The following is a 22,868-nucleotide window of genomic DNA, read 5'->3' as shown; positions in this document are numbered from 1 at the left end:
GCCGAGGCAGCCTCTGCTCCCCAAACTCGGGTCCCCCACCCTGGTCCCCACGCCCTGTCCAGAGAGCAGGTCAGACGCCTTCTTCCCCTGGGCCTCAGTCTCCCGCTGCCGGGGGTCTGTGGCTGCCTGGTTGGAGGCCTAGGACGCGAGCTGGGACGAGGGGATTGTGGCCAGCCCTGTGGCGGCAGGAGAGGCGGGAGCCCCAGGCACCCCAGGCTGAGAGCCCCACCGGGAGCAGGGACCCGCTCGCAGCACCTTCTGGGCTCCTGGGCCCACCCGGGACAGTCGGGGGGCACGAAAGCTCACGTCACTGAGTGACTCTGAAACTGGCACAGCACATTCAAATATTTCAAGAACTGTGGCGCTTTGGCACCTGGCAAGGCGGGAGCGAGCAGAAAGGAACACTGTCCCCCCGAGCTGCAGCGGGGCTAGTCCTCAGCCGGCCCCCGGGAGGGGCTGCTGGAGCGGGGCCCCCGCTCTGGCCCAGAGTCAGCCGGGCTTCTGTGTGCACGGGGCAGGGGGGGTCTCCCTGCACCTCTGAGTGGGAGCGTGGGGTGAGGACACCCACTCTGATGGGCCCTCCACGCCGGCCTGTCCACGGCAGGGCCTCTCTGGCCAGACAGACCCTTCCTCCTTGGCGAGGCTCGGTCAAGAGTCTTCCAGCTGCTCCCCGCTCCCCGAGTTCATCATGCTCCCCCGAGCACAGCAGACCCAGGACAACGTGGGGGAGAGGCCTCGGGCAGCGGCAGTGGGTGCAGCCGGGCTGGGACGCTCCCAAGGCCTCCCCGGGGCCCCCGGGCTCCAGCCCGACGCTAGGTTCTAACAAGCTCCCAGTCCGCTCTCTGTCCTGCAGCTGAAGTCTTGCTAACAGCCATGTTCTGTGGTCAAGTGCCACCCTGGCAGCAGAGTCATCCAGGGCTAGGCCTCGTGGAGGAGAGATGGCCGGCTCCAGGGCCCCAGGGCACAGCTGAACTGCGTCAGGAGCGGCGCAGCACCCGCCATGGTGCCCGGGGGGCAGGGGGCCCCGCGGAGCATTCTCGTCACCTCCTCTAGTCAGGGGCCGGGGAGGGCGGAGAGCTTCAGACTCCGCGTGCAGGCGCTGGCGCGGGGTCCTGAGCCTGCCCTCTCCCCTCCTGGGCCTCATTTTCCTCGCACGCAGGTCACTTGTAGGCTTGGGGACCAGGGCATGGGGCACTCGACTCAGAGGTGCGGCTGGTTTTATTAAAGCGGGGACTGGTTGGTCAGCTGCGTGGTGGTTCCCTGAGACGTCTGCGTCCTGACCTGTGAATGTGGGCTCTTATGTGGCGAAGGGGGCTTTGCAGGTGTGGCTAAGTGAAGGGTCTCAGTGTTGGGGGTTATCCTGGGTGACCCACTGGGTCCAAATGACCTTCAGAGGGAGGGGCAGGGGCAGAGGTTGAGGAGACATGACTGCCGGGCCAGAGAGATGCGCTCTGCTCCTCCCCGGGGCCTGGCCCCGTCTCCGTGGTTTACCCTCGTCTGTGTGCGGGGATGGGGCCCGGGGCCGTGCCTGGGAGTCGGCCCCAGGGTGGGCTCCACCTCCGGCCCCCCTTGAATGGGAGCGGAAACAGAGGCAGGGCAGTCCATGCAGACTCCAGCCCTGGGGCCCCGTGCTCTGGTGACCCCCCCTATTAAGGGGCGCAGGAGTCGGCACCCCTCCTTGGCTGGCTGGCAACTGTGCTTCAAGCCCCAGGCACCCTGCTCAGGGCCGCGAGCTCTGAGCCCCTGTGTGCAGTGGACGTGCCAGTGGCTGTCAGGATGCCTGCTGCGCCGGGGGAGCATCACCACTACATCTAGGACCTTTCTGTCTCCCAAACGAGACCCCTCCAACCCCCGGGGGGCACCAGGCTGCTTCCCGCCCTGTGGGTTTCCGATGTGGACATTTTATAGAAAAGTGGTCTCCAGGGTCTGGCTTCTCAGCACGGTGTTCTAAGGCCCGTCCTGCTGGGTCAGAACTCACCCCTCCGTGGCCGGGTGATGCCCACCACCTGCCGCCCCCCTGCCACTCTGTGCACTGTTCACGGCTGGTGGTCAGGTTGGGGCGCTTTGAGCCCTCAGAGCCGGGGAGGGCAGGGCCTGGCCCTGCAGACTCCGTGGGCCTGGGCTGTGTCTGCAGCGGGGAGGACGGGGCGGCCGCCCGCGGGTGCTCACCGCCTTGTCCTCCTGTCCCGCAGTTTCCTCATCGTCCTGGTCTGCCTCATCTTCAGCGTGCTGTCCACCATCGAGCAGTACGCCGCCCTGGCCACGGGGACCCTCTTCTGGATGGTACGTAGCAGCGTGAGGGGCCGGGCAGCTGTCTCCCAGGCGTGTGGGCCGTGGGGTGACGTGAGCTGCTCCTGGCACCCCCACCCACGGTGACCCTGTGCTGGAGCCCCCTGCTGGCTGGCCGCTGCGGGCTCACCCTAATATGGGAACCAGGAGTGTGGGGGCCCCGTACCCTGGCTTCTTCACTGGCTAAGACGTGACTGTCAGGCTGGGAGGGCCAGAGAAAGAGGGGATCCTGGGGTTGGCGGTCTGAGAGGGCTTCCTGGAGGAGGGAGCTTCTGAGCAGGGTGGGGAAGGATGGATAGGAGGAAGTGGGCCCGAGGAGCTGGGGATGTGGTCTCCAGTGGCCTGTGCTGTGACCCTGGTTCTGAGTGGCTCCTGCCCTGGGTTACGGCCGGTACGTGGGTCCCTCAGGTGTCGCAGTCACTGCCCCCCACCTCTGCCCTGAGTGCCCCGCCCCAGCCTCCTGATGCTTGCGAGCCTGGGCCCGAGTCCTCGTGGCAGGGCCCCGCGGCGGCCGTGCCCATTTTATTCACATGCAGGCGGCTGTACCTTTCCTTCATGCTTCTGGGTTTTGGTCCACAGGAGCTCCCCTGCCTCGGGGTGCAGGGAAGTCCACTCACGATCTCTTAGCACGTGCCTGGGTTCACTGTGCGTTCTGAAGTGTTGCTGGCAGTTAGGAGTGTCCCCGCGTGCGGCTCAGAGCCACGCTTCCTCCAGCCTTCTGCTCTGCCAGCTACGTGAGCCGCACCTACTGCAAAGCCTGTCTTTCCTCCCGGATCCGAGGAGGAGCCGTTTGTACTGTAAAGCAGCCGTCCCGATGCCCCGCCTCCGCCCTGGGGTCCTCCTTTTCCGCCCACCGCTCCGGGCCCTCGCTGCTTGGAGGACATCCGCACTGAGACCTGTGTCACACCAGCTCTTCTGTCTCTGGGGGTCTGTTCTTGCTTGTTGGTTTTCTCCAGAGACCTCTGCAACCAGCTTGTCCGCCTCCCAGAAAAAAACCTCATGGTATTTGATGCATGAACCTGGGAGACCGACCTCTCCCTGCTGTGGGGGCCTCCTGTCCACGGTCACGGTGTGTCTGTCGGGAGCCTTATGTTTCCGTAATGCAGGCCTTAGACAGTTGCGGTTACTAACGTAACAGTAGTGATACAGATGGGGTCTTCCCTTCCGTTATGGTTTCTGGAGGTTTCCTTCGGTGTGTAGGAAAGCCGAGCACCGCGGGCGCACGCGGCCGTGACTCCGTCCGTTTTGTCACTGTTTGCGGTTGTTGTCCCCCTGGCCCTTCAGAGTTTTCCGGACGTGGAATCACCGCGGCTTGGCGCGGCCTGGCGTGCTGGCCGGGCGGGGAGCCTGGCTCTGAGGCTCCCTCCGGCTGTAGCGGCCGGGCGCGGGGCGGCGGGGGCTCGCCCGGCCCCTCCTGGAGGAGCGTGGCGGCCTCGGGCCCGAGGGGTGTGTACGTCCTCGGGGCGGGAGTGCCTCACGAGGGTGTGAGTCCAGCGTGACGATGCTGACTTTTGTCGGGTGTCTTTCCTGCACCCGTGGAGGGGGTTGATGGCCTCGGTTTCCTGGGATAGCTGTCCTGGGTCCCAGCATTTTGTTTATTATTAGGCTCTGCTTTCTCATGTAAAAGTGGGGACATGCTTAATGGCAAAAAGCAGGGTGGCTGCCGTCCCAGCGAGAGGGATGGGCTTTTAGGGTCATGGAGGACTCCTGCCTCCGCCCCATCCCCTGGCCCTGGGGACCCGTGGAAGTAGTCCGGGTGCCAGCCAGGTCCGTGCCAAGGCCCCGGGGCTGCAGCTCCCCAGAGGAATGCACTCAGATGGTGTGGTGGCCACTACTGGCCTGGAGAGGAATGTCCCCAAACCTCTGTTCTGGGCAGGCCCTGGGGCGGCTCGGTCCATCCCCCTACAGGTGAGCTGCTTTGTCTGCCATGGGCGTCCCAGGTGCCCTCGCCCACCTTGTGTCTGCTTCCAAGGTGGGGACTGTCCCTCCTTCTGGCCAGCCTTCCTTCCCCCCTGCCAGACCACAGGGCTGGGGAGTGGAGAAAGTTGGGGGGTGTCTGGCGCTCTGGGTTGTCATACGGCCATCGGAGCCCCTGCCCGGACCCCAGGAAGCACATGCACTCTGTGAGTTGCTCCTGGGGTCCTCTCCTTGTGGCCCCGGGCCCAAGCTCCTCATCCGGCTGAAAACAGTCTTCGGGAGGCAGCAGCTGGGAGGGGCCGGGAAGACGCTGGCAGGCTGGGCCCGACTCCAAGGCTACCCTTTGACCAGATGTGTCAGTGGTGCTGGGCCCAGGGAACTGGTCGGCCTCTCCCCGCAATGTGAGTCTCCTCGGGCCGTAACAAAGTCCACAGACAGCGGCTCAAACAACAGGCAGTCACTGTCCCCCGTCCTGGAGGCCGAAATCCGAGGCCCAGGCGTGGGCAGGGCCGGCTCCTCCCGGGGCCTCTCCCCTCAGCGTGGAGACGGCCGTCTGCTCCCCATGTCCTCGCGTGGTCGTCGCTCTGTGTGTATGTCTGTGTCCCGATGTCTTCTTGTAAGGACGCCAGGCCTATGGGATTAGGACCCACGCTAGTGACCTCATTTTACCTAATCACCCCTTTAAAGGCCTTGTCTCCCAATGCAGTCACACTCTGGGGTGTTGGGGTTAGGACCCCAACACATGACTTTGGGGGACACAGTTCAGCCGTAAGGCCCCCCTGAGTGACTTGGGTCGGTTCCTCCTCTGCTGGGAGGTTCACTCTGGGTTCCAAGTGGCTTCAACCACACTCAGCTCAGGGTTGACGTAAGGCACGGAGGGACCACCCTCCGCCCCCGGGCCCTGCATCCCAGTCTGTCCGCCTTGAGGGCGCTGAGCCAGGTGGCAGCTCAGGCAGGGCCTCTGGGTGCGGCTGGGAGACTGGGAATCACCACTGATGTGTCCGTGGATCCCAGGCCTGTGCTGAAGGTGGGGACCCCAGCACAGCCCCGGGGTGGGGGGCAGACCCTGGCGGCCTCGGGCCTCCTCTGGTCTGGCCTCCACTCTCCCCTTGGACTGGCCAGGAGCACTTCCCTCCCCAGACGGCACTTCTCACGTTCAGACAGGGCTCCTGGTGGCAGAAGTCGCGGTGTGGTGTGGCCCAGAGCTGGGGGAGGTGGCTGAGGGCCCCGTCACACCCCGAAGCCCCCTTCCCGGCAGCCTCCTGCCCCCCCCCCCCCACCGCCCGCAGCTCTCCCTCCTTGGCACAGCCCCCAGCCACAGTCCTGGCATCTCTGAGGCCCGCGCGCCACCTGGTGGCCATTTTCTGAACTGCGGGCACAGTTCCCCCTGCTGAGGTTGGGGGCTCAGCGTGATTTGGGGAGGGGAGAGGGGGCAGGGCCAGGATGGCTGTACCAGTGAACAGCTCCACTGCTCCACGCAGAGACCCCACTCCTGCCTTTCCACCCCTTTGAGGGGAGAGGCCTTATGCCACCTCCCGTGTCCCCCGTTTTCTCACACCAGTACCTCGCTGTCACCCTCACATCCCCCCAGGAGCCCTCTCCACAGCAGAGGTTGGGGGGCTTTCTAAAACCTACATCTGGTCATCCTGGAAGCTCCCTGTGGCATTTATTTAGAGGCCTCTCTCGGGCCCCCAAACTGCTGCCCACTCAGGCACCGGCCCCGCACTGCTGTCCCCGACCCCGCTCACGTCCTCCGCTCCAGCATACTGTGTGCTGACCCTTGGACACTCCTAGCTGCCCCGAGGTCTTGCACGTGCTCTGCCCCGGCCTGGTGGCTGCTCTGGCATGTCACAGGACCGGCTTCTCAACCGGTCCACCCTCGACTGTGCGTCACTGCCTGAATGCTCCCTTCCTGACCGCTGTCCACGGGGTCTCCGTCCCTCCGGGGCACCCTGCTCTTTCCCCAGTGGTCTGGGTGACCGGGGCTCCGTGGCGGGGGCAGTTCCCAGCGCCCTTCTTTTTGCTTCATTCCACACTCCTGGGGGCGGGGACCCAGTGGCTGTGCCCACCTCATAGGCCAACCCCAGAATGGTGCTTCTGGGCTTTGGGCACCTCTCCTTGGAGCCTGTATGCCCAGAGCTGCCCCCATGGAGCACCCCAAGTTGCTGTGTGGTCCTGGGCCTCAGCTTCCCCATCTGCAAAAATGGAGGGGGTGGGCATGACGGCCTCAGACTTATCCTTTTGAGGGCCTTGCCAGGGTTCCAAGGATTTCCTAACTCACCAGCCTGTGGGGCCGGATCCTTTGAGGTGGGTTTGAGCTGGCTGTGTCCAGCTGCCTCTGGAGTCATGGCCATGGGGAGTGAGGGGCGCTGGGGATCCAAGGAGGAATGAGGCAGCCTCAGGCACGGCCTCCAGGGGCAGAGTTATGTCAGGGGTGGGGAAGGGAAGGAGGTAAGAGGTGAGGGGGGACTGGGGGATGTGTCTGCAGGGATGCTGAGGGCTTCCTGGAGGAGGGAACGCCCTGAGAGGGGAAGGAGGAGGTAAGCGGGTGCGGGGGTGGGGGCGGTGGTGGCTGGGACAGGCAGGGGCCCCTCCTGCAGCTCCAGGTGGGCAGGGCAAGTGCAGGCCCTGGGGCTCTGGGTGCGGGTGGAAGCCGGGTGGGGGCTTTCTGGGGAGGCTGCAGGGTGGGGGTGGGTGTCGACCCCAGGCAGAGGGAGGCGTGGTGCATGTGCAGGTGCGGGCAGTGGGCTGAAGAAGCCCAGACGTCGGCCGCCCCTGCCTGGGGTGGGCGACGCAGGGCGGGGCCAGGGGACACCAGGTGGCGCTGTTGTTAGCGTAATCGCGGCGCCGCTGGCCGGGGCCCAGGGCGCGGAGCCCGGAGCCAGACCGCAGCCGGGAGCCCAGGAGGGGCCGAGCGCGGGCTCGCACGGGTTCCGAGAGCAGCACGAGATTTAAATGGTGGAAAAAAGCCATTCGGAGCTGTGTTTTCCCAGAGAGCCCATATTTCTTCCCTTCTTTTCATGTGCCAGAAACCTGTTATCTCGGCTCCGTGTGAGGGAGCCCCAGGGCGGCCTCCGAGGGATTAAGCGTTCTGCTGAACCAGGGATATTTGGGGGGCCTGAAGAAGCCGTTTGGGGAGGAATCCATGTCTGCCGCGGGGTCTGTCCCGGGGCTGTTAACGTGCCCGCGGGGGAGCTGAGCCTTGTTTGTGGTCTCCCGGGGAAGGGCCGTTCCCGGGGCTGCAGGGATGCCCCCGCCGGGCCCGGTGCCTGGATTCAGAGGAAGCCTGCGTTTGTGTGTGTCCGCGTGCCTGTGAGCGTGCAGTGTGCTTGTGTGTCCGCTCGTGCACGTCGCCGTGTGCACGCGTGTGCGTGTCCGTGTGTGTGCTCCGTGCCCGCGTTCTGTGTGCACATGCGCCTTGGACGAGTTCCGGGGCTGGTGGCTCCTCTGCTCTCTCCGTGCCTTTTGCTGCTGTGGCCGAACCCCATCTCCCCACGGCCCTCTGGAACAGGAGACCCTGGCTTGGCCCAGGTGAGGGGCTGGTTTTTGTCTCTGAAGTCACAGGGCTGTTTTTCTTTTTCTTTTTCAAATCCCACACAAAGAGCGAGGCGCTCAAAAGCACGACACAAACACCGCGGGTTCCGTGCCTGCGGGTGAGGAGCATACCAGGGGCTGTCCTGCGAAGCCTGCGGTTCGCAGCCCCGCGAGCCCAGCGGCCCGGAGGCCTAGGGGGTGAGGTCATCGCTGCGGTTTCCTCCCCGAGCCCGCCACCGTGACTGCCCTCCCGGCCGCTGGATCACCCAGCCTGGGGCTCCCGCTCCCCCAGCCCAGAGCAGGACTCTGGATCTCTGGGCCTGTTTCCCAGGTGCAAGACGAGGCCCCACGGAGACTCTCTGGGCCCTCTTGGCGGCCCCCCGTGTGGGTCCCACGTTTCCCTTGAGTGAGGTCCAGGCTCTGTCCTCAGGCCCCCGGCCCAGCTCACTCAGCCCAGGCCCCTGCAGACCCCTGTGTTTCCAGCCCCTGCTCTCTACACCCTTTGAGTGCCAGTGCCGGCAGCAGTGCTAAGTCAGGGCCAGGACACGGAGAGCCTGCTGGGTGCACGTCCTCTGCGCGTCCTTCACTCGCATGGAGGGGATGAGATTCGCAGAGTCACTCCCGCCCAAGGTCAGGGCACCGGCGGGTGCCCCAGGTTTTCCATTAACAAACCCCAAGGTCTTGTTTTCTCTGCAGCTGCCTCCCACTTGGGGTGCTGCTCTCTTAGCCTTCACCACGCTGCTTGGTGAACTCCTACCCATCTGACAAAGCCCCACCCGTGCACATTTGCTTCTGAGACATCTTCCTGCTCAGCCAGTGACATATCTGCTTTGTCCTCTGGACCTCAAGCTACTCTGGGGAGACCTTGTCTCTCCCGCCCTGCCGTGGGCCCTCGAGCTCCTTGGTCTCGGTCCCTGGTACCCGGGAGCTGCGTTGCGAGCACGGGCTCCCTTTGCCTGGGCCTTCTCTGGCGTCCTGCCTCAGAGTGTAGTCCACCTGCTTCTTCCACCCTGGCGGGGTGTCCTCGCCTACCTTTGTTCAGCCAGCAAATGTTTACCTGTGCTTATTACGCACCTTCTGCGTGCCAGGGTCTGTGTGCCAACAGGACATGGGCTTCGTGTCTGCAGCCCCAGGACCCTCACCGCAGGGCCCCGCATAAGAGAGGACCGGGCGCTGAAGCATGGGGGAGGGACCAACCCCCCACCAGGAGCCAGAGGGCAGTGGCTGCGCCGCCCTCCTGCGAGCACACGTATGTGCGCACGTGTGCCCGTGTGTGTGCCCCAGGCCACTGTCGGGCTGTTGCTTGTCCCTCTGCAGGGCAGGGGCTCTCAGCCGCCCCACCCCCGGCCCCGCACAGCCTCAGTCCACATTCCGGACGTTTCTGTGCGGCTCCCGGTTCAGGCAGGGAGAGGGACCACGGTGCCGTTTGAAGCCGCGGCCTGGGTTCTGAGCGCGCACCCGGGGGTGCGGAGCGGCCCGTGCCTCCAGGCTGCGGGGGGCCTTCTTGCTCACCCGCCCTGAGGCCCCACTCGGTGCCAACCCCGGGGGGACAGGAGAGGGGGCTGCTGGCCCCCAGGGCGAGGGAGGGGGTGAAGGTGGACGTGGGGTCTGCGCTGTCCTCGGGCAGGAGAGGACGGGGCCCGCCTGGACAGTGCACTTCTGGTGGGCACGGCCCAGTGCGCTCACACACTCCACGCAGGTGGGCGGGTGAGACCCGGGCAGGCCGTGCGGCTCCCCCAGGTCTGGGTCGCCCCTGATGTCTCCACACGAGTCTGTGGGCAGAGGTTTAAGGGCCACCAAGCAGAATTTGAAGCTGCTGCCCTCAAGGGGTCTTGGCTAATTCTCCAGAGCCCCCTTGCCAGCTGGCTGGGGACCCTGAGAATGAGACCCCCACCGCAGTGATTCTGTGGGCATTGACCCGAGCCACCTCTGAGCCCCCAAGCCAGGGGCCCAGGCCCTGCCCTGCCCTCACTGTGCTCAGCCCCTCGAGTTCCCTGACACCTACTGGGCCTTTCTGTCCTACCCACGGGCTACATTCGAGTGTCACCCCTTCTCCAGGTGTCTGTGGCGTGTTTTTCCCACGGAGTGTGGTTGTCGTGGGAGTGACCTGGAGTGGACTAGGCCTCCCTGCGGGGTCTCCTGGGTTTCAAAGGCGCAACTGCTGCTGTCCCCACTTTATAAAAGGGGCAGTCCCCTGGCCCCTAAGGACATCCAAGCATGAGTAGGGGTGAGGCTGCAGGGCCCTCTGTGGGGCCCAGGGCAGTGGCTGGGCTGTCCCCACCACCAGGGACATAATGTACACCAGGGTCCCTGTCCCTGGTTGGGGTGACAGGGGTCGGGCTGGCCGCGTTCCTGGCCTGGAGGCAGCTGCTTCTGAGGGGACAGCTGACGCTCCTTCACACGGGGCTGCCCTCAGCCGAGAGCCGTGAAAACGGGAATCCTCAGCTGTAACCGGAACCTTCCGCGGGTGCGCGGGCCCTGTGGGTGGAGGGGGTCTGACGGCGACTCGTCCTCTGGAACAAAGGCGCCCTCTGTGAGGCCCACACTCTGTCGAGGGCCGGGATTGTCATGTCAAGCTGGTTCAGAACAGGGAAGGGCGGGGTCGGGGGTGGCCTGGGCAGGACCTAGAGGAAACTGCAAAATGTTTGAAACTTTCCCGAAAAACATGTAACCCGATCCCCTACAAGTGATCTGAGAGTCAGGCCAGCGCCCTGGGGCCATGCTGGCCGGGCGGTTCTATGCTCTGGAGCGTGTGCGGTGGGGGGGGGGCACCTGGGATTAAGGGCCCTGGGGGTGGGCAGGGGGACATCCACCTGCAGCCCCCGGTCACCCGGGAAGCAGGGTGCCTTCTCCCTGTCGCTCCTCCACCAGAACCCCTCTCCCAAAACCCCACGTGGGCCGCCTGGGTCCCAACTTCCCCCTGAAGGAGAGTGGAGGTGGCCCTTGGCTCCTGCCTGGCCGTGGGTCCTCTTGGGCCCCGGGGAGACTCTGCACCCGCCAAGTGGAGGCCCCGGGATCCAGGGTCTGGGGTCCGAGAGCAGCCAGGGCCCAGCCCGCAGGGCTCCCACAGCTCTGAGAACCACCGGGTCGGGGCCTGTTTCCATAGTGTTTCCTGTCTGATTTCAGGCTGTAAAGCTCTGTGATGCCAGGTGGGTGCTGGCATCTTGGCCTGGGAGCCTGGGGAGACCCCCTGGCCAGCACCCTCTGTGCCCTGGGCTCTTTGAGCGTCTCCTAGACCCTCCCCCCGGAAGCCCATCCCCCGGGTCCGTGGACCCCTGGAGGGAGATGGGTGGCAATGACCGTCCTGCTGGTCAAGGAAGCAGGACCACTGGGGCATCCTCACCTCCCTTGGGGCAGACCCCACGGCCACTCCTGGCACCTGGGATGCGTGTGCGTGCATGTGTCTCTGCACACGTGCACGCGCATGGGCGTCGGTTCCCGGTCTTCGCCCCCAGCACGGCCAGATGCCTGGGTGGTCTCGTTCTCCAGCTCTGCCCACGGTTCCCTTCTCCCTTCTTCTCTCTTTTCAAAGATTCTGATGATTCAGCTCCAGGTTGGCGACCAGAGAGAGACCTGCCCCAGTCAGGTGCAGGTGGGTGGGGATGAGGGGGCATCACCTGTCTGATTTGGGGTGGAGGGAGCTCAGCCCAGCCTCCCTCGTCAGCAGGAGGGCCTTTCAGGCCACGCGCCCCTCCTGTCCTTCCAGAAGGCATCGACCATGCAAGAATGGGGTCTGCCCTGCACCCAGGCCGCCCATCAGTGGCCCCAAGGAGGGCCCCCACTCTGCCCTCTGCCCTCCGTGGCTGTGGGTCTGGCTGGGGGGGGCCGCTCCGTGCTTTCTCTCCCGGCTCACCCTCCACAGCGCGGGGGCTCTCGTCAGCGTCTCCCTGAGGCCCAGGACAAAAGTCAGGCTCCGGGGCGGGGGGGCGCCTGCTGCGGCCCCGCGGCCCCTCCACTGGGGGCTTGGGGGATTAGAGTGTGCCGTCCGTGGGACAGGTGTTTCCTTTATGCTCGGCCCGAGGGCTGGAAAGAAGCTTGTCATTAAGTGCCACATTCAGTGGGGTCTCGGCTCGGGGTGGCTGAGGGCGGGTTTTGTCAGCGCTTGTTTTTACATCTGACCCTGGCCAGCTGGAGCGCCTTGTTTTAAGCGCCGGGCAACAGCTGACATAACATAACGGGGATCGTGCTGAACAGGCAGCCGTGTCGCTGGGCGCGGGCGGGGGCCTGGCACCGGCACTCCACGTGGGGGCTCCGGGGGGCTGCCCTGGGGAAGGCGTCAGGGATAATAGGATGAGCCCGGCGGGGCCTCGTGGCCATGGGGTGTGGCGCGGTGGGGTCCGCCAGCTGTCGCCCCCCTCCTGCCCCCGGACGGGAGGGCTGGCGGAGTCGCTGGGCCGGGCGGGGGCCGGGGTTATGCAGGTGCCAGAATAATCTCCCCAGGACGCTGCATTCAGATGGGCTATAATGTGCTCCTGCCCACCCCCCCGCAGGGTCACGCAGAATGGAAACCAGGGGCTCCGGCTGTGCGCCCATTGAAGTGTGTCATTGTGCGCCTTCCCGGGCGAAGGTCGGGGCTGGTGCAGCCCTGCGGGGTCGGTGCACCTAGGCGCCCCCCAGACCCCTGCCTGCCTCACTGAACTGACCTCCTGCATTTCCTGTCTCCCCAAGTGTGATGGGCCGGCTCACCTGGCGGGGTGAGTGGAAGGGGGCGCCGTGCGGGACCCTGGGCGAGAGATGCCCTTGACCGGGGCCAGCCCTGTGTGTCCCGCACACTGCCTGTCAGCTCCTTCGGGGCCTCTGGGTGGACTTGATGGCAGTTGTGAGGGCAGAGGAGGCCCACAGAGCCCATCTGCATGGTCACAGGAATCGGGGGCGATGGTCCCTCTCCAAACGGGGGTCTCTCCTGCCAGCGCTGGTCCCCCTGCCGGGCTTCTGGCCACCCAGAAGGCGAGCCCCAGCCTCAGGCCTTCCCAGCTTCACTTCCCCTTGGCTGGTGGCTGTGAGAAGCAGACCCTCAGCCCAAAGCTTGAGGCAGGGGCGTCATATTTGCATTTTCAGGCGGAGGCGGCCACCCCGGGCTGTGAAAAGCTCCGTGTGCCGACATGCTCACCAGGGTGGCCTCGAGCCGGAGGTGCCATTTTCCCAGCTTGGCCAAGGCTGAGGGTGGACGAAGGAGCCTCTTCCCGCTCATGCCCCGTCCAGCCAGACACCTCGCTGAGGGGCAGGCGTGCCCAGGCGCACACAGACACAGACACAGTCCGTGAGATCACGCAGACCCACAGGGGTGCGCGCGCACACATAGACACACTCACGTGGCATGCATACTCAGGCACACACACGTCTGCCTGCACACGTGCACACAAGCATGCTCGGCCCGAGCTTCGGCCGGCAGGGAGCGAGACCCCCTCGGGGCCGCCGCGTTCCATTTGCACACTTAATCCAGAAAGTGTCAGCACGGGAAGCCTGGACGGGAACAAAATGTCAAGTGTGTGCTGAGAGGCCTGGCGGGCCATGATCTGGTCAGCTTCCGAGCACGATGAGCTGAGAATAATTTGTGCATTCAGAGCAGGGTTCGGTGGGGAGACCTGGGGGAGGGCCGGCGTCTTTATTTCATTTTCAGTTTCTTGAGCGGGCCTGTGTCTCTTCTCCCCGACTGCTGTCTGAGTCAGTCGGGGAGGCTCGGGGACCGTGCCACCGTCCTTGGTGGTGGGGACCCGGCTGGGGTCTGCGTGTATTCGCTTCTCAGCGTGGCCGAACCTGCGAGGTCCCTGGACCTGGCGATCGCTGCGAACGCCTGAACTTGACCGCAAACCCCAGTGACCATGTCATTTTCAGGGTGCTGGTGAGCGTGGCTCAGCCCCCGTCAGGGTCCCCTCATTTTCCCTAGACACCGCCCTTTGCACTCAAGGGCTCCGTCCTCACCTCGGATGCAGGTGGTTTTGCTTTAAATGAGGACACCTGTTTGACCACTTAGTGGCCCTGGGACCCTGGGGAAGCACCCCTTCATCCTGGGGAGCTTGTGAGGATTTCTGGCTCCTCCCTGGTGTTCAGGTTCCATCCCTGGTTCCCGTGCAGATGGGCAGAAGGAGGGGGTACTCGGGGGCAGCTGGCAGCCTCTGGAAGCCTCTGTAACCCATCTTGAGAAAGGGCGGCAGTGGGCAGCCAGCCTGGGGCCTCCAGGGTTCCACGCCCGTCTGGTTTCGGGAAGCCTGCCTTTGGCGGTGGCCCTCCCAGGCCCGTGGGGCCCGGGCGCGCACAGGGAGACTCTCCGGCCTCACCAGAGAGAATCCAGGTGGTGGTGGTGGTGGCCCAGACCCCGAAGACAGCCGGGCGGACCCACACACAGCACCGCTCTCCCCGGACCTCAGCGTGAAACTGGTGTGGTCAGCGACTCGGGGCCTGGGGCTGCGGGAGGGGCACATACGGCGTCCAGAGCCTCGAGGGCCAAAGGGACAGTGGCGGGCCGCTGCCTCCTCCTCCTGGTAGGTGTCAAGTGAGTGTCGAGGCGGGGCTGCTGGGCAGGTAAGTGGGAGGGCTGTCGGTAGCTGGGAGCCGGCGGCCTGGGCACAGGATTTGTTTGCAGCGCCTGGGTGTTCTTGTACCTGAAATCCAAGGGGGAGGACAGACAGACAGACGCAAGTTTGCCGTGGCAGCATGTGGACCGGGACCAAGAACGATGCGGTGGCCTCCAGTCTATGCAGTCTGCCCTCTTAAGCCAAAACCAGCTTTACTGGGGCACGTTCAATGCGTGGAGACCGCCACGTTTAAAACACTCAGTTGGATCAATCTTGACATGTGTAGACACCAGGGGACCACCGCCAGTGTCAGAACAGCAGAGGTGTACTCATGACCCTTGAGATCCCCCCACACACAACTCAGGAGGTAGCCACTGATCTGCCCGACGGCGGAGACTGATCTGCACTTTCTGGCGTCCTCGGTCAATGGGCTCACACAAGAGTGCTCCTTCTGTCGGGCACCGTGCACTCGGCACCGCTGTTCTGAGGCTCGCCCAGGCGGTGGCGTGCCCCGGCAGACCATTCCTTTTGCCGCTGGCTGGTATTCCTCTGTGTGGACGGACCGCAGTCTTTTCACACGGTGGTGGGCACTTGGGTCATTTCCAGTTCTGAGCTGTTATAAGCACCTTTGCGTTCAAGCCTTTGTAAAGACCTGTACGTCTTTTTTCTTGGTAAATACCTGGGGACAGAGTGACGGATAACATGGTCGGTGTTTGTTTGCCCGTGTAAGAAACCGAGGAACCATTTTCCCAGGTGGCTGTACCACTTCCCAGCCCCACGGCCGTGTGAGAGTTCCAGTTCCTCCACTTCCTCGCCTGCGCGCGGTCAGCCTGGTCTTTTCCATTTTAGCCAGTCTGATAGGTGGGTAGTGGTACCCCATTGGGTTCTAACTCTCGTTTTCAAATGACTAATGATGTGGGGGTCTTTTCATATGGTTGATTGGCCTCCATATAACTTCTTTGGCGAAGCATTTTTCAAATCTTTTCCCCATTTAAAAATTGAGCTGCTTGCCTTGTGAGAGGCTTGTAAAAGTTCATTATGTATTCTAGAAACATGGATACGTTTTACAGATGTTGCCCCCCGTCTATGGCTTTCCTTCTCATTTATTTAACAGCGTCTTTTAAGGACTAAAAGATCACAATTCTAATAAAGTCAAATTTATTGCTTTTTCATTTTTTATGCTTTTCATGCTTTTAATGTCATATTTAAGAAATCTTTTACCAAACACGTGATTACGAAGATTTTCATCTGTGTTTTCTTCTGGTAGTTTTCATTTTAGTGCCTACATTTAGGTCCATGAGTTAATTTTTGTATTCCATGTAAATTACAGGCTGAAGATCTTAATTTTTTTGTATGAGCGTCCAATTGTTCTGGTGCCATATGCTGAGAAGAGTGACCTTTACCCATTGAATCACCTTGGCACCCTTTTAAGTATGTAATTTAATAAAAATGTGGGCCTATTTTTGGTAACTGTATTCTGACCCGTCGGTCTGTTCGTCTGTCTTTGTGCTAACACCACACTGCCTTGGCTACTGTGGATTTGCAAAGAGTCCTAAACTGAGTTGAGGCAAATCCTCCAACCGTGTTCTTCTCTTTCAAGTTGTTCCAGTCATTCCAGGTCCTCTGCACTTCCTCATGAATTTTAGAAGCTGCTTGCCGATTTTTAGCCCGGTGGGGTTTTGAAATTTTATTGAACTCCAAGATCAAAGAGGGCAGAAACAACGTCTCAGCAATCCTGGATCTTCCCACCATGAAGACTGTATCTCTCTCCATGTATTCAGATCTTTAACACCTGCCAGAGATGTTTGGTAGTTTTCAGTGCAAGGTCTTATACTTCTTTTGTCAGACACCAAGTATCTCATATTTTTATGCTACTGTCAGTGGTATTTCTGCGTTAACTTTGATTTCTGGTTGTTCATCGCTGGGATTTAGAGTTGTAATTAATTTTGGTGTATATATTTTATATCTCAAGGCCTTTCTAACTCATTTCTAGTACTTTTTTTGTGGATTCTATTAATTTTTTTTCACATTGACAACCATGTCTGCAAGTAAAGGCAGTTTCACCTCTTCCTTTCCAAGCTGGATGCCTATCTTTTTTCCTGCCTGATTGCACTGGCTAGCACCTCCAGCACGATATTTAATAGAGGTAGGAGGAGTGAACATCCTTGCCATCTTCCCAGTCCTAGGAGAAATCCCTTTAGTCTTTCACTACCATGAAATTACTAGGCTCCTGGAGATATCCTTTATCAGATTGTGGAATTTTCCCTTCTGATACTAACGGTTGTTTATTTTAGCATGAATGGATGTTGGATTTTTGTCAAGTGCTTCTTCTACACCTCTTTACATAATCATGTTTTTCCTTCTTTAGCCTCAGTATGCTGAATTGTATTGATTGAGTTTCAAAAGTGCAACCAAGCTCGCATCTCTAGATACCCCTACTTGGTCACGCTCTAGTACCCATTTATATATTGTTGGACTTAATTTGCCAAGATTTTGCTAGGAAGTTTTGCAACTAAGTTCATGAAGCATATTGACTGTAGTTTTCTCATGATGTTTTTGGTTTTGCTATCAGAGTAACGCAGGCATGGTAGAGTGTGCTGGGCTGTGCTCTCTTCACTTGGGGAGAAGGGCTGCGTGTAACTGGCCTTATTTCTTCCCTGCGTGTGTGCTGAAATTCATCAGCGAAGCCATCTAAGCCCAGATTTCTCTTTGTGAGAAGGTTGTTGACTAGCGTTTTAATGCATTTAACAATTACAGTTGGGTTTTGTGTTACTTTGTGAGTAGGCTTGGTATATTGTGTGTTTGAAGGAATTTGTTCGTTTCACCTATGATGTTAAATTTATTGCCACAAAGTTGCTCATAATCTATCACTATTATTTTCTTTGACATTTGTAGGATTGTAGTAATGTCTCATCTCTCATTCCCATATTGGTAATTAGTGCCTCTTTTTTAAAAAAAAAAATCATCAGTCTGGCTGGAGTTTTAGTGATTATGCTGATCCAAAAGAACCAACTTTTAACTTGAGGTTTCATTGGATTTTTTTTCTTTTTTGTTATTTCGTTGATTTCTGCTCTGATTTTTATTGTTTTTTTCCTGCTTGCTTAGTTCTAATTCACTCTCCTTTTTCTAGCTTCTTAAGGTAGAAGCTGAGGTCATTGATTAAAGATCTCTCTTCTTTTCTGATGTAGGCGTTTGGTGGCATACATTTTTCTCTAGTGACTACTTTAGTCACATTTCACAGATTTTGATGTGTTGTTTTCATTCCATTTAACATATTTTCTAATTTCCTTTTTGATTTCTTCTCTGATTCGTGGGTTATTTAAAAGTGTATTACTTTCCCAGCATTTGGGGGTTTTCAAGATACTTTTCTGTTGTTGATTTCTGCTTTAACTCATTTGTGGTAGAAGAAAACACTTAACATGATTTAATTCCTTTACAGTTTATTAAGGCTTGTTTCATGGCCCAGAATAAGATTTATCTTTGTAAATGTCCCACGTGCACTTGGCAGGAGTGTATCTTCTGCTGCTGTTGGGACGACTGTTCTGTAAATGTCAGTCCGATCACTGTGGTTGGTGGTGTTCTCTAGTCTCCTATATCCTTACTGATTTTTTTGTCTCCTGTTTTCTCAGTTATTGAGAAGAAGGAATGAGTATCAAAATCTCTAACTATAATTGTGGATCCATCCTTTCGCTCTTCTGTTTCTAGTGGTTTTTGCTTAGTATATTTTGAAGCTTTGTTATTGGGTGCATTAGTGTTTAGAACTGTTATGTCCTCTTGGTGAGCCGACTCATGGTCATTGTGCACTGGCCATCTTTAGCCTTGGGAATTTTCTTTGCTCTGAAATCTGCTTTGTCTAGCTTTCTATTCAGTAGTGTTAGCATAGTATATCTTTTTCATTTATTTTACTTTTAACCTATTTGTGTCTTTATATTTTCAATGTGTTTTTATTGTGTGTGAAGCATGCAGTTGAGTTTCAATTTGTGAGTCAGATTAAAATAGTTTTCTTTTAAGGCTGAGTTAAGCTTACTTACGTGTATTAATATGCCGGGTGTTCCTGGTTTCAACTCTCGTCTTTTATAGTTATGTGTGTTTTGTCACAGTTGCCGTGGTGCTTTCCCTAAAAGATGTGTACTCTTTAGTCTTTAAACACATGTTGGTATTTCAGGAGGCTGGTGCTTCCATTCTGAGGGTTACTTCTGTACTTACACCTTGAGCTTTCTTTAGCCTCTGTTTCCCACACACCCCTTCACCCGGCTCGCTGGTGTCCGTCCGTAGCCTGTGACTCCCGCCTGTAGCCTGTACCACGCACAGTGGGCTTATTCCGTTTTCCTCTTCGATAAGGTTCGGACCCCACAAACCCAGCATCAACATCTGAATACACAGAGGGCAAGAAAGTGATGAGTGACATGGGAGGTGGGGGTCCCGGTGGCCTCACTGAGCAGGTGACTGTGTGACTCTGTGCAAAGGTGAAGGACTGAGTCCTACATTTTGGGGGGAGATGTTCTTGGCAGAAGGGATGGTCCCACCAAGACCCAGGGCAAGTATGTGCCTGGTCCATGTCGGAGAGGGGAGGTCAGCCTGGCGTGCAGGGTGTGGGGGCGCTGCGCACTGGGCTTTTCCTCTTGGGGGCCAGAGCTCAGCATGGGGTGCCTCTGACCTTTGGAGGACAGGCTAAGGAGGGGCAGGCAGGCAGCAGCAGAGAGTGGGGAGGTGATGGAGAATGGCGGCTTGGACTGGAGGGTCCATGGACGTGTGATTTTATTTTGGTTACACATGTCATCTGAGCACAGAAACACAGACAGGAAGCATTTACACCCCAAATGCAGTTCCTTCTGGGGGGAAGGATAGGAGAAAGCTTTTACTGGTTCCGTAACAGGTTTTATTTCTCAAAAAAAAAAAAAAAATCTGAACCAAATGTGGCAAAATGGAGAAAAACAAAGCAGGAAGGAGGTGGGAGCTTTTTCTTGTCATGTTATTTGCTATATTCTAAGGTCTGTTTTTAAAATTTCATATGGAACAAAGACCTATTTCTCCATAGCTGAGAAATTTCCGCAGCAGTTACATGCCCTTTCCCAGCCTCATGGGTGCAGCGGGGCACCCTGATATCTGCGGGGGTCATGGGAACGTGTCTGCAAATGGCTCATTCTGCTGGGACATTTGCAGAGTTTGCCGATCCCTTGGGGAAAGCATTTCTGCAGGAGGTTTTATCGGTGTGTGTGGGGGGGTTGGCTTGCTGCATCCCAGGGTCACTGGCCGTGAGCAGGTGCATGCATGTGTGTGCTTGTGTGTGTGCACACGTCTGCAAGTTCATCGTGTGCTTGTGTGTGCGCGTTCCTCTGTGTGTGTGTGTCGCAGCCAGGCCCCGAGACAGCGGGCACGGGGACCCTCCGTCCGCCCCTGGCCCTGCGCTGGGCCGTGAATGGGTGCAGGCAGAGGCTGAGCTGGCTGGAAGGGAGCCGCAGGGTCTCTCACCCCCCAGCGCTGTCTTGTCACTGCCTTCCCCAGCCCCACCTTGCCCTCTTTGGCATCCTGGTGCCCTCACCTACTCAGCAGTTGGATGCTGGTGTGAGCTCCCAGATCTCAGTCTGTATTCGGAGACCCCGCACCCCGGGGGAAGGGGGCGTCTCAGCCGCCAGCTCCACGATGGAGGTGGTGGTCCACGAGGGCCCACAAGGGGCTTTGGAGGACTGGGCTGGCACCACTCTGTCCCCCATCTAAGCTGCCCCAGGTGTTGCCAGGGCTTCGCTTTCCAGCCCATTGCTGCCCGGCGTCCTGGCCGAGGCGGGTCCTGTTTCTGGAGGCCTCTGTGCCTGTTTGATGAGCAGTGCTCTTCCAGGAGCTGCTCCTGGGGGCCCGCTGTCAGTCCACTCGGCCCCAAGGCCGGCTCTCCCACCCCCAAGCCCCCAGGATGGGAACAAGTGGCGGTCTGTGTGCTGCAGCCGCTCCTCCAGCAGGCAGGCCGCCCAGGCTCCAGCGGGCCGGGCCTGGGGACACCTGGCGGGCAGTGGGCGGGAGTGGCAGCGCTTGGCCGGCTCGGGGCACAGGGAGGCTCCTCCTCGGGCCTGCTGGCCCTCCTACGCTATGGATCTGGGGGCCTCGGCCCCCTGCCCGCCAGCCCCCACGTGTGATCTCTGTCTCCCTCTACGCTTGTTGAGGGGAGACCTCAGGGCCACTTGGTGGGTAGGATGCGGCGGAGGGGAAGGCGCCTCCTTAGGGCGGGAAGGTGGTCAGGCCTGGGGAGGGGCAGACTAGAGCGGGACGCGGAGCGTGCTGTTGCTGCCACGCGGCCCGGCGACGGCGCAGACCTGGGCGGTGAGCGTTTCCGCGGTGGGCCTGGGGGATGCGGGTAGCGGTCACAGGCCTCCCGGCCGCACACGCCCCCGGCCCCGATGGTGTGGAGAGCGCAGGACGTGAGAGGGCGGGGCGTGTGCCAATAAAATATCCCCTTAAAATTAATTTTATAAAAGGAAGAGACTTTTTTGTAGCAGTTTTAGGCTTACGGAGGACCTGAGCAGGCAGCATAGAGTCCCCCCTGCCCCCCCGCCCCACGGCGGCCCCCGGCGCCAGCCTGGTGCGTCCGCCCGGGCGTTGGTTGCGATCACGCAGCACCGCAGACTCATTACTATTAACTCAAGTCCGCAGCTCACGTTAGGGGTCCCGCTTGGGTTGCTCTTTCTGTGCGTTTTGACAAATGTGCAGTGACGTCTATCACGGCGTCGCCCGGAGCAGCCTGGCTGCCCTGAAGAGCCTCTGGGCCCCTGCTGTTCACCCTCCCTCCCCCAGAGCCCAGCCACCACTGCTCTTTTGCCGGCTCCAGAATCCACAAAAGCAGGCGGCTTGGCCGTGGCGAAGCGTGAGGCCCTGGCTCAGACCACAGTGCGGGGAGGGAGGCTCTGCGCGCGGCTCGAGGGGCGCCCTGCCTCCCTCCCACCGTGTGGGTTCGAGCCTGGCGTGCGGGAGTGCCCTGGGCTCCCCCGGCACGTGTCCGCCAGCGGCGGGAGGGGGCCCCGATCGGGCTGGCCCTTGACCGAGAGCGTCCCTGTCCCCGATCGGGGGGCCCTGTCCCGTGTCCCCCCAGGATGCATCTGGGCTTGGCGGCGTAGGGCTCAGAGCTCAGGCTCTCTGACCTGGGGCACTGAGGACCTAGGCCACACATGCCTGTGACTGTCTAGGCGGGGGCTTCACTCTGTCCTGGGTCCGAGCTCTGCTGTCCCTTGTCCCTCATCCAGAGCGTGCCAGCCACCCACCCCTCTCCCCAGGCTAGACGTCACCGGTGCCCACTGTGTGTGGACAAGACAGACTCAAATGGCCAATCAGATCTGGTCCCTGCCTTGTTTACAACCTCCGGAAGCTTCCCACGCTGTGAAAGGACACCCCCTACCCCTTGTGACCCACAAAGTCCCTTGAGGCGAGGTCTCTGCTCCGCTGGGCCAGCCCCGCCTCCTGACACAGCCTCCCCAAGGTCCAGCCTTCATGTATGTCCATCAGGCCAGAGCTCGAATGTCACCTCCTCAGGGAGGCCTGCCCTGTGCCGTGTCCCCCTGCCCCCCACCGTGTCCCCCTGCCCTCCACCGTGTCCCCCTGCTTTCCTAATGCATGGGTCTTCCCGGTGCTGGGGTCACTGTGCTGGGGCTTGCAGGGGAGGGCCCGTGATGTGGAGGTTGGACCTTTCAGGCGGGACCTCCTCGCCCTGGGGACCAGGGGCAGCAGTGTGGGTGGAGGAAGACAGCAGGCTCCGAGATCACAGGAGCAGGGCCACGGGGTCCCTGTGACCATCTCCCAGTGTGTGCGGGGACGGGTGAGCTGGAACTCGCCTGACCAGGGCCTGGGGCACACTTCCCACGTGGCGACCCAGCCGACACGTGAGCCTGGGTCCTCCGAAGGCAGATGGGCCACGGCCCGAGGGCGCTCTGGGTGGGGGCCAGGTCAGGAGCTTCTGGAAGGAGCCTTCAAGGGCCCCCTCAGTCTTGGGATGGGCGATGGGGGACACTGGGCTCAGTGCAGGGCTGGGTTGCAAATGGGGTTGGGGTCCCAGGAGTGCGGTTTGGACGTCATCTGGGCTTCCGGCTTCATGGGCACCTATTTCCTGAGCATGCCCTGCGTGCTCGGCCTGGGGCCTGGGTATGAAGCAGGGCGGAGAGAGCTGCCCGCAGGGGCCTCTCCGTGAGAGAGGGAGCTGGGCAGCGAGGTGGTCAGTGAGACGTGCGGGGACAGCGAGGAGGGCACTGGCCACGGGCAGTGGGGCGAGCCCTCCTGGGGAGGTGAGCAGGGGGCCAGTGGCACAAGTCCCTGTGTTGGGGGGCATTTTGCACCCTGGAGGCTCGGGGCCGTGGTCAGCGGGGGCAGGGGAGGCCGGGCCGGGCTCAGTGGACCTGTGAGGCCAGGCGTCGACTCTGGACAGATGGGGGCCAGTTCCTCACTTAGAGTGGATTTATGGAAACCCCCCCAAAGCAGAGCTGTGATTTAGTGCATCTCTGTTTACCGTGTGAACTTGTATTTTTTTTTTTTTCAAGTAACCCATTTACTTACTCATCTCTTGGGTTGGGTTCGTGATTTTTCTGATTTCTTCTCATTTTCGATCTGGACTTCGGGCGGTGAAATTCGTCCTCCTTT

The 22,868-nt window shown here is 60.2% G+C and overlaps 1 protein-coding gene across 5 annotated transcripts in view; it reads left to right on the top strand.

Moving 5' to 3' along the window:
* The window catches only part of KCNQ1 (potassium voltage-gated channel subfamily Q member 1), a 320,688-nt gene that overhangs the window by 48,692 nt on the left and 249,128 nt on the right, over positions 1-22,868 (top strand). For all 5 annotated transcript variants that reach the window (XM_032490136.1, XM_032490139.1, XM_032490141.1 and 2 more), the window contains exon 2: positions 2,193-2,283. In XM_032490136.1, coding sequence (XP_032346027.1) covers positions 2,193-2,283 — 91 coding nt within the window. The remainder of the gene's footprint in view (positions 1-2,192; positions 2,284-22,868) is intronic.

Source organism: Camelus ferus, chromosome 10 (assembly GCF_009834535.1).
Source record: "Camelus ferus isolate YT-003-E chromosome 10, BCGSAC_Cfer_1.0, whole genome shotgun sequence".
Taxonomy (NCBI): domain Eukaryota; kingdom Metazoa; phylum Chordata; class Mammalia; order Artiodactyla; family Camelidae; genus Camelus; species Camelus ferus.
Note: the sequence above shows the minus strand (reverse complement) of the source record. Positions and strands in the feature narration are given on the sequence as shown.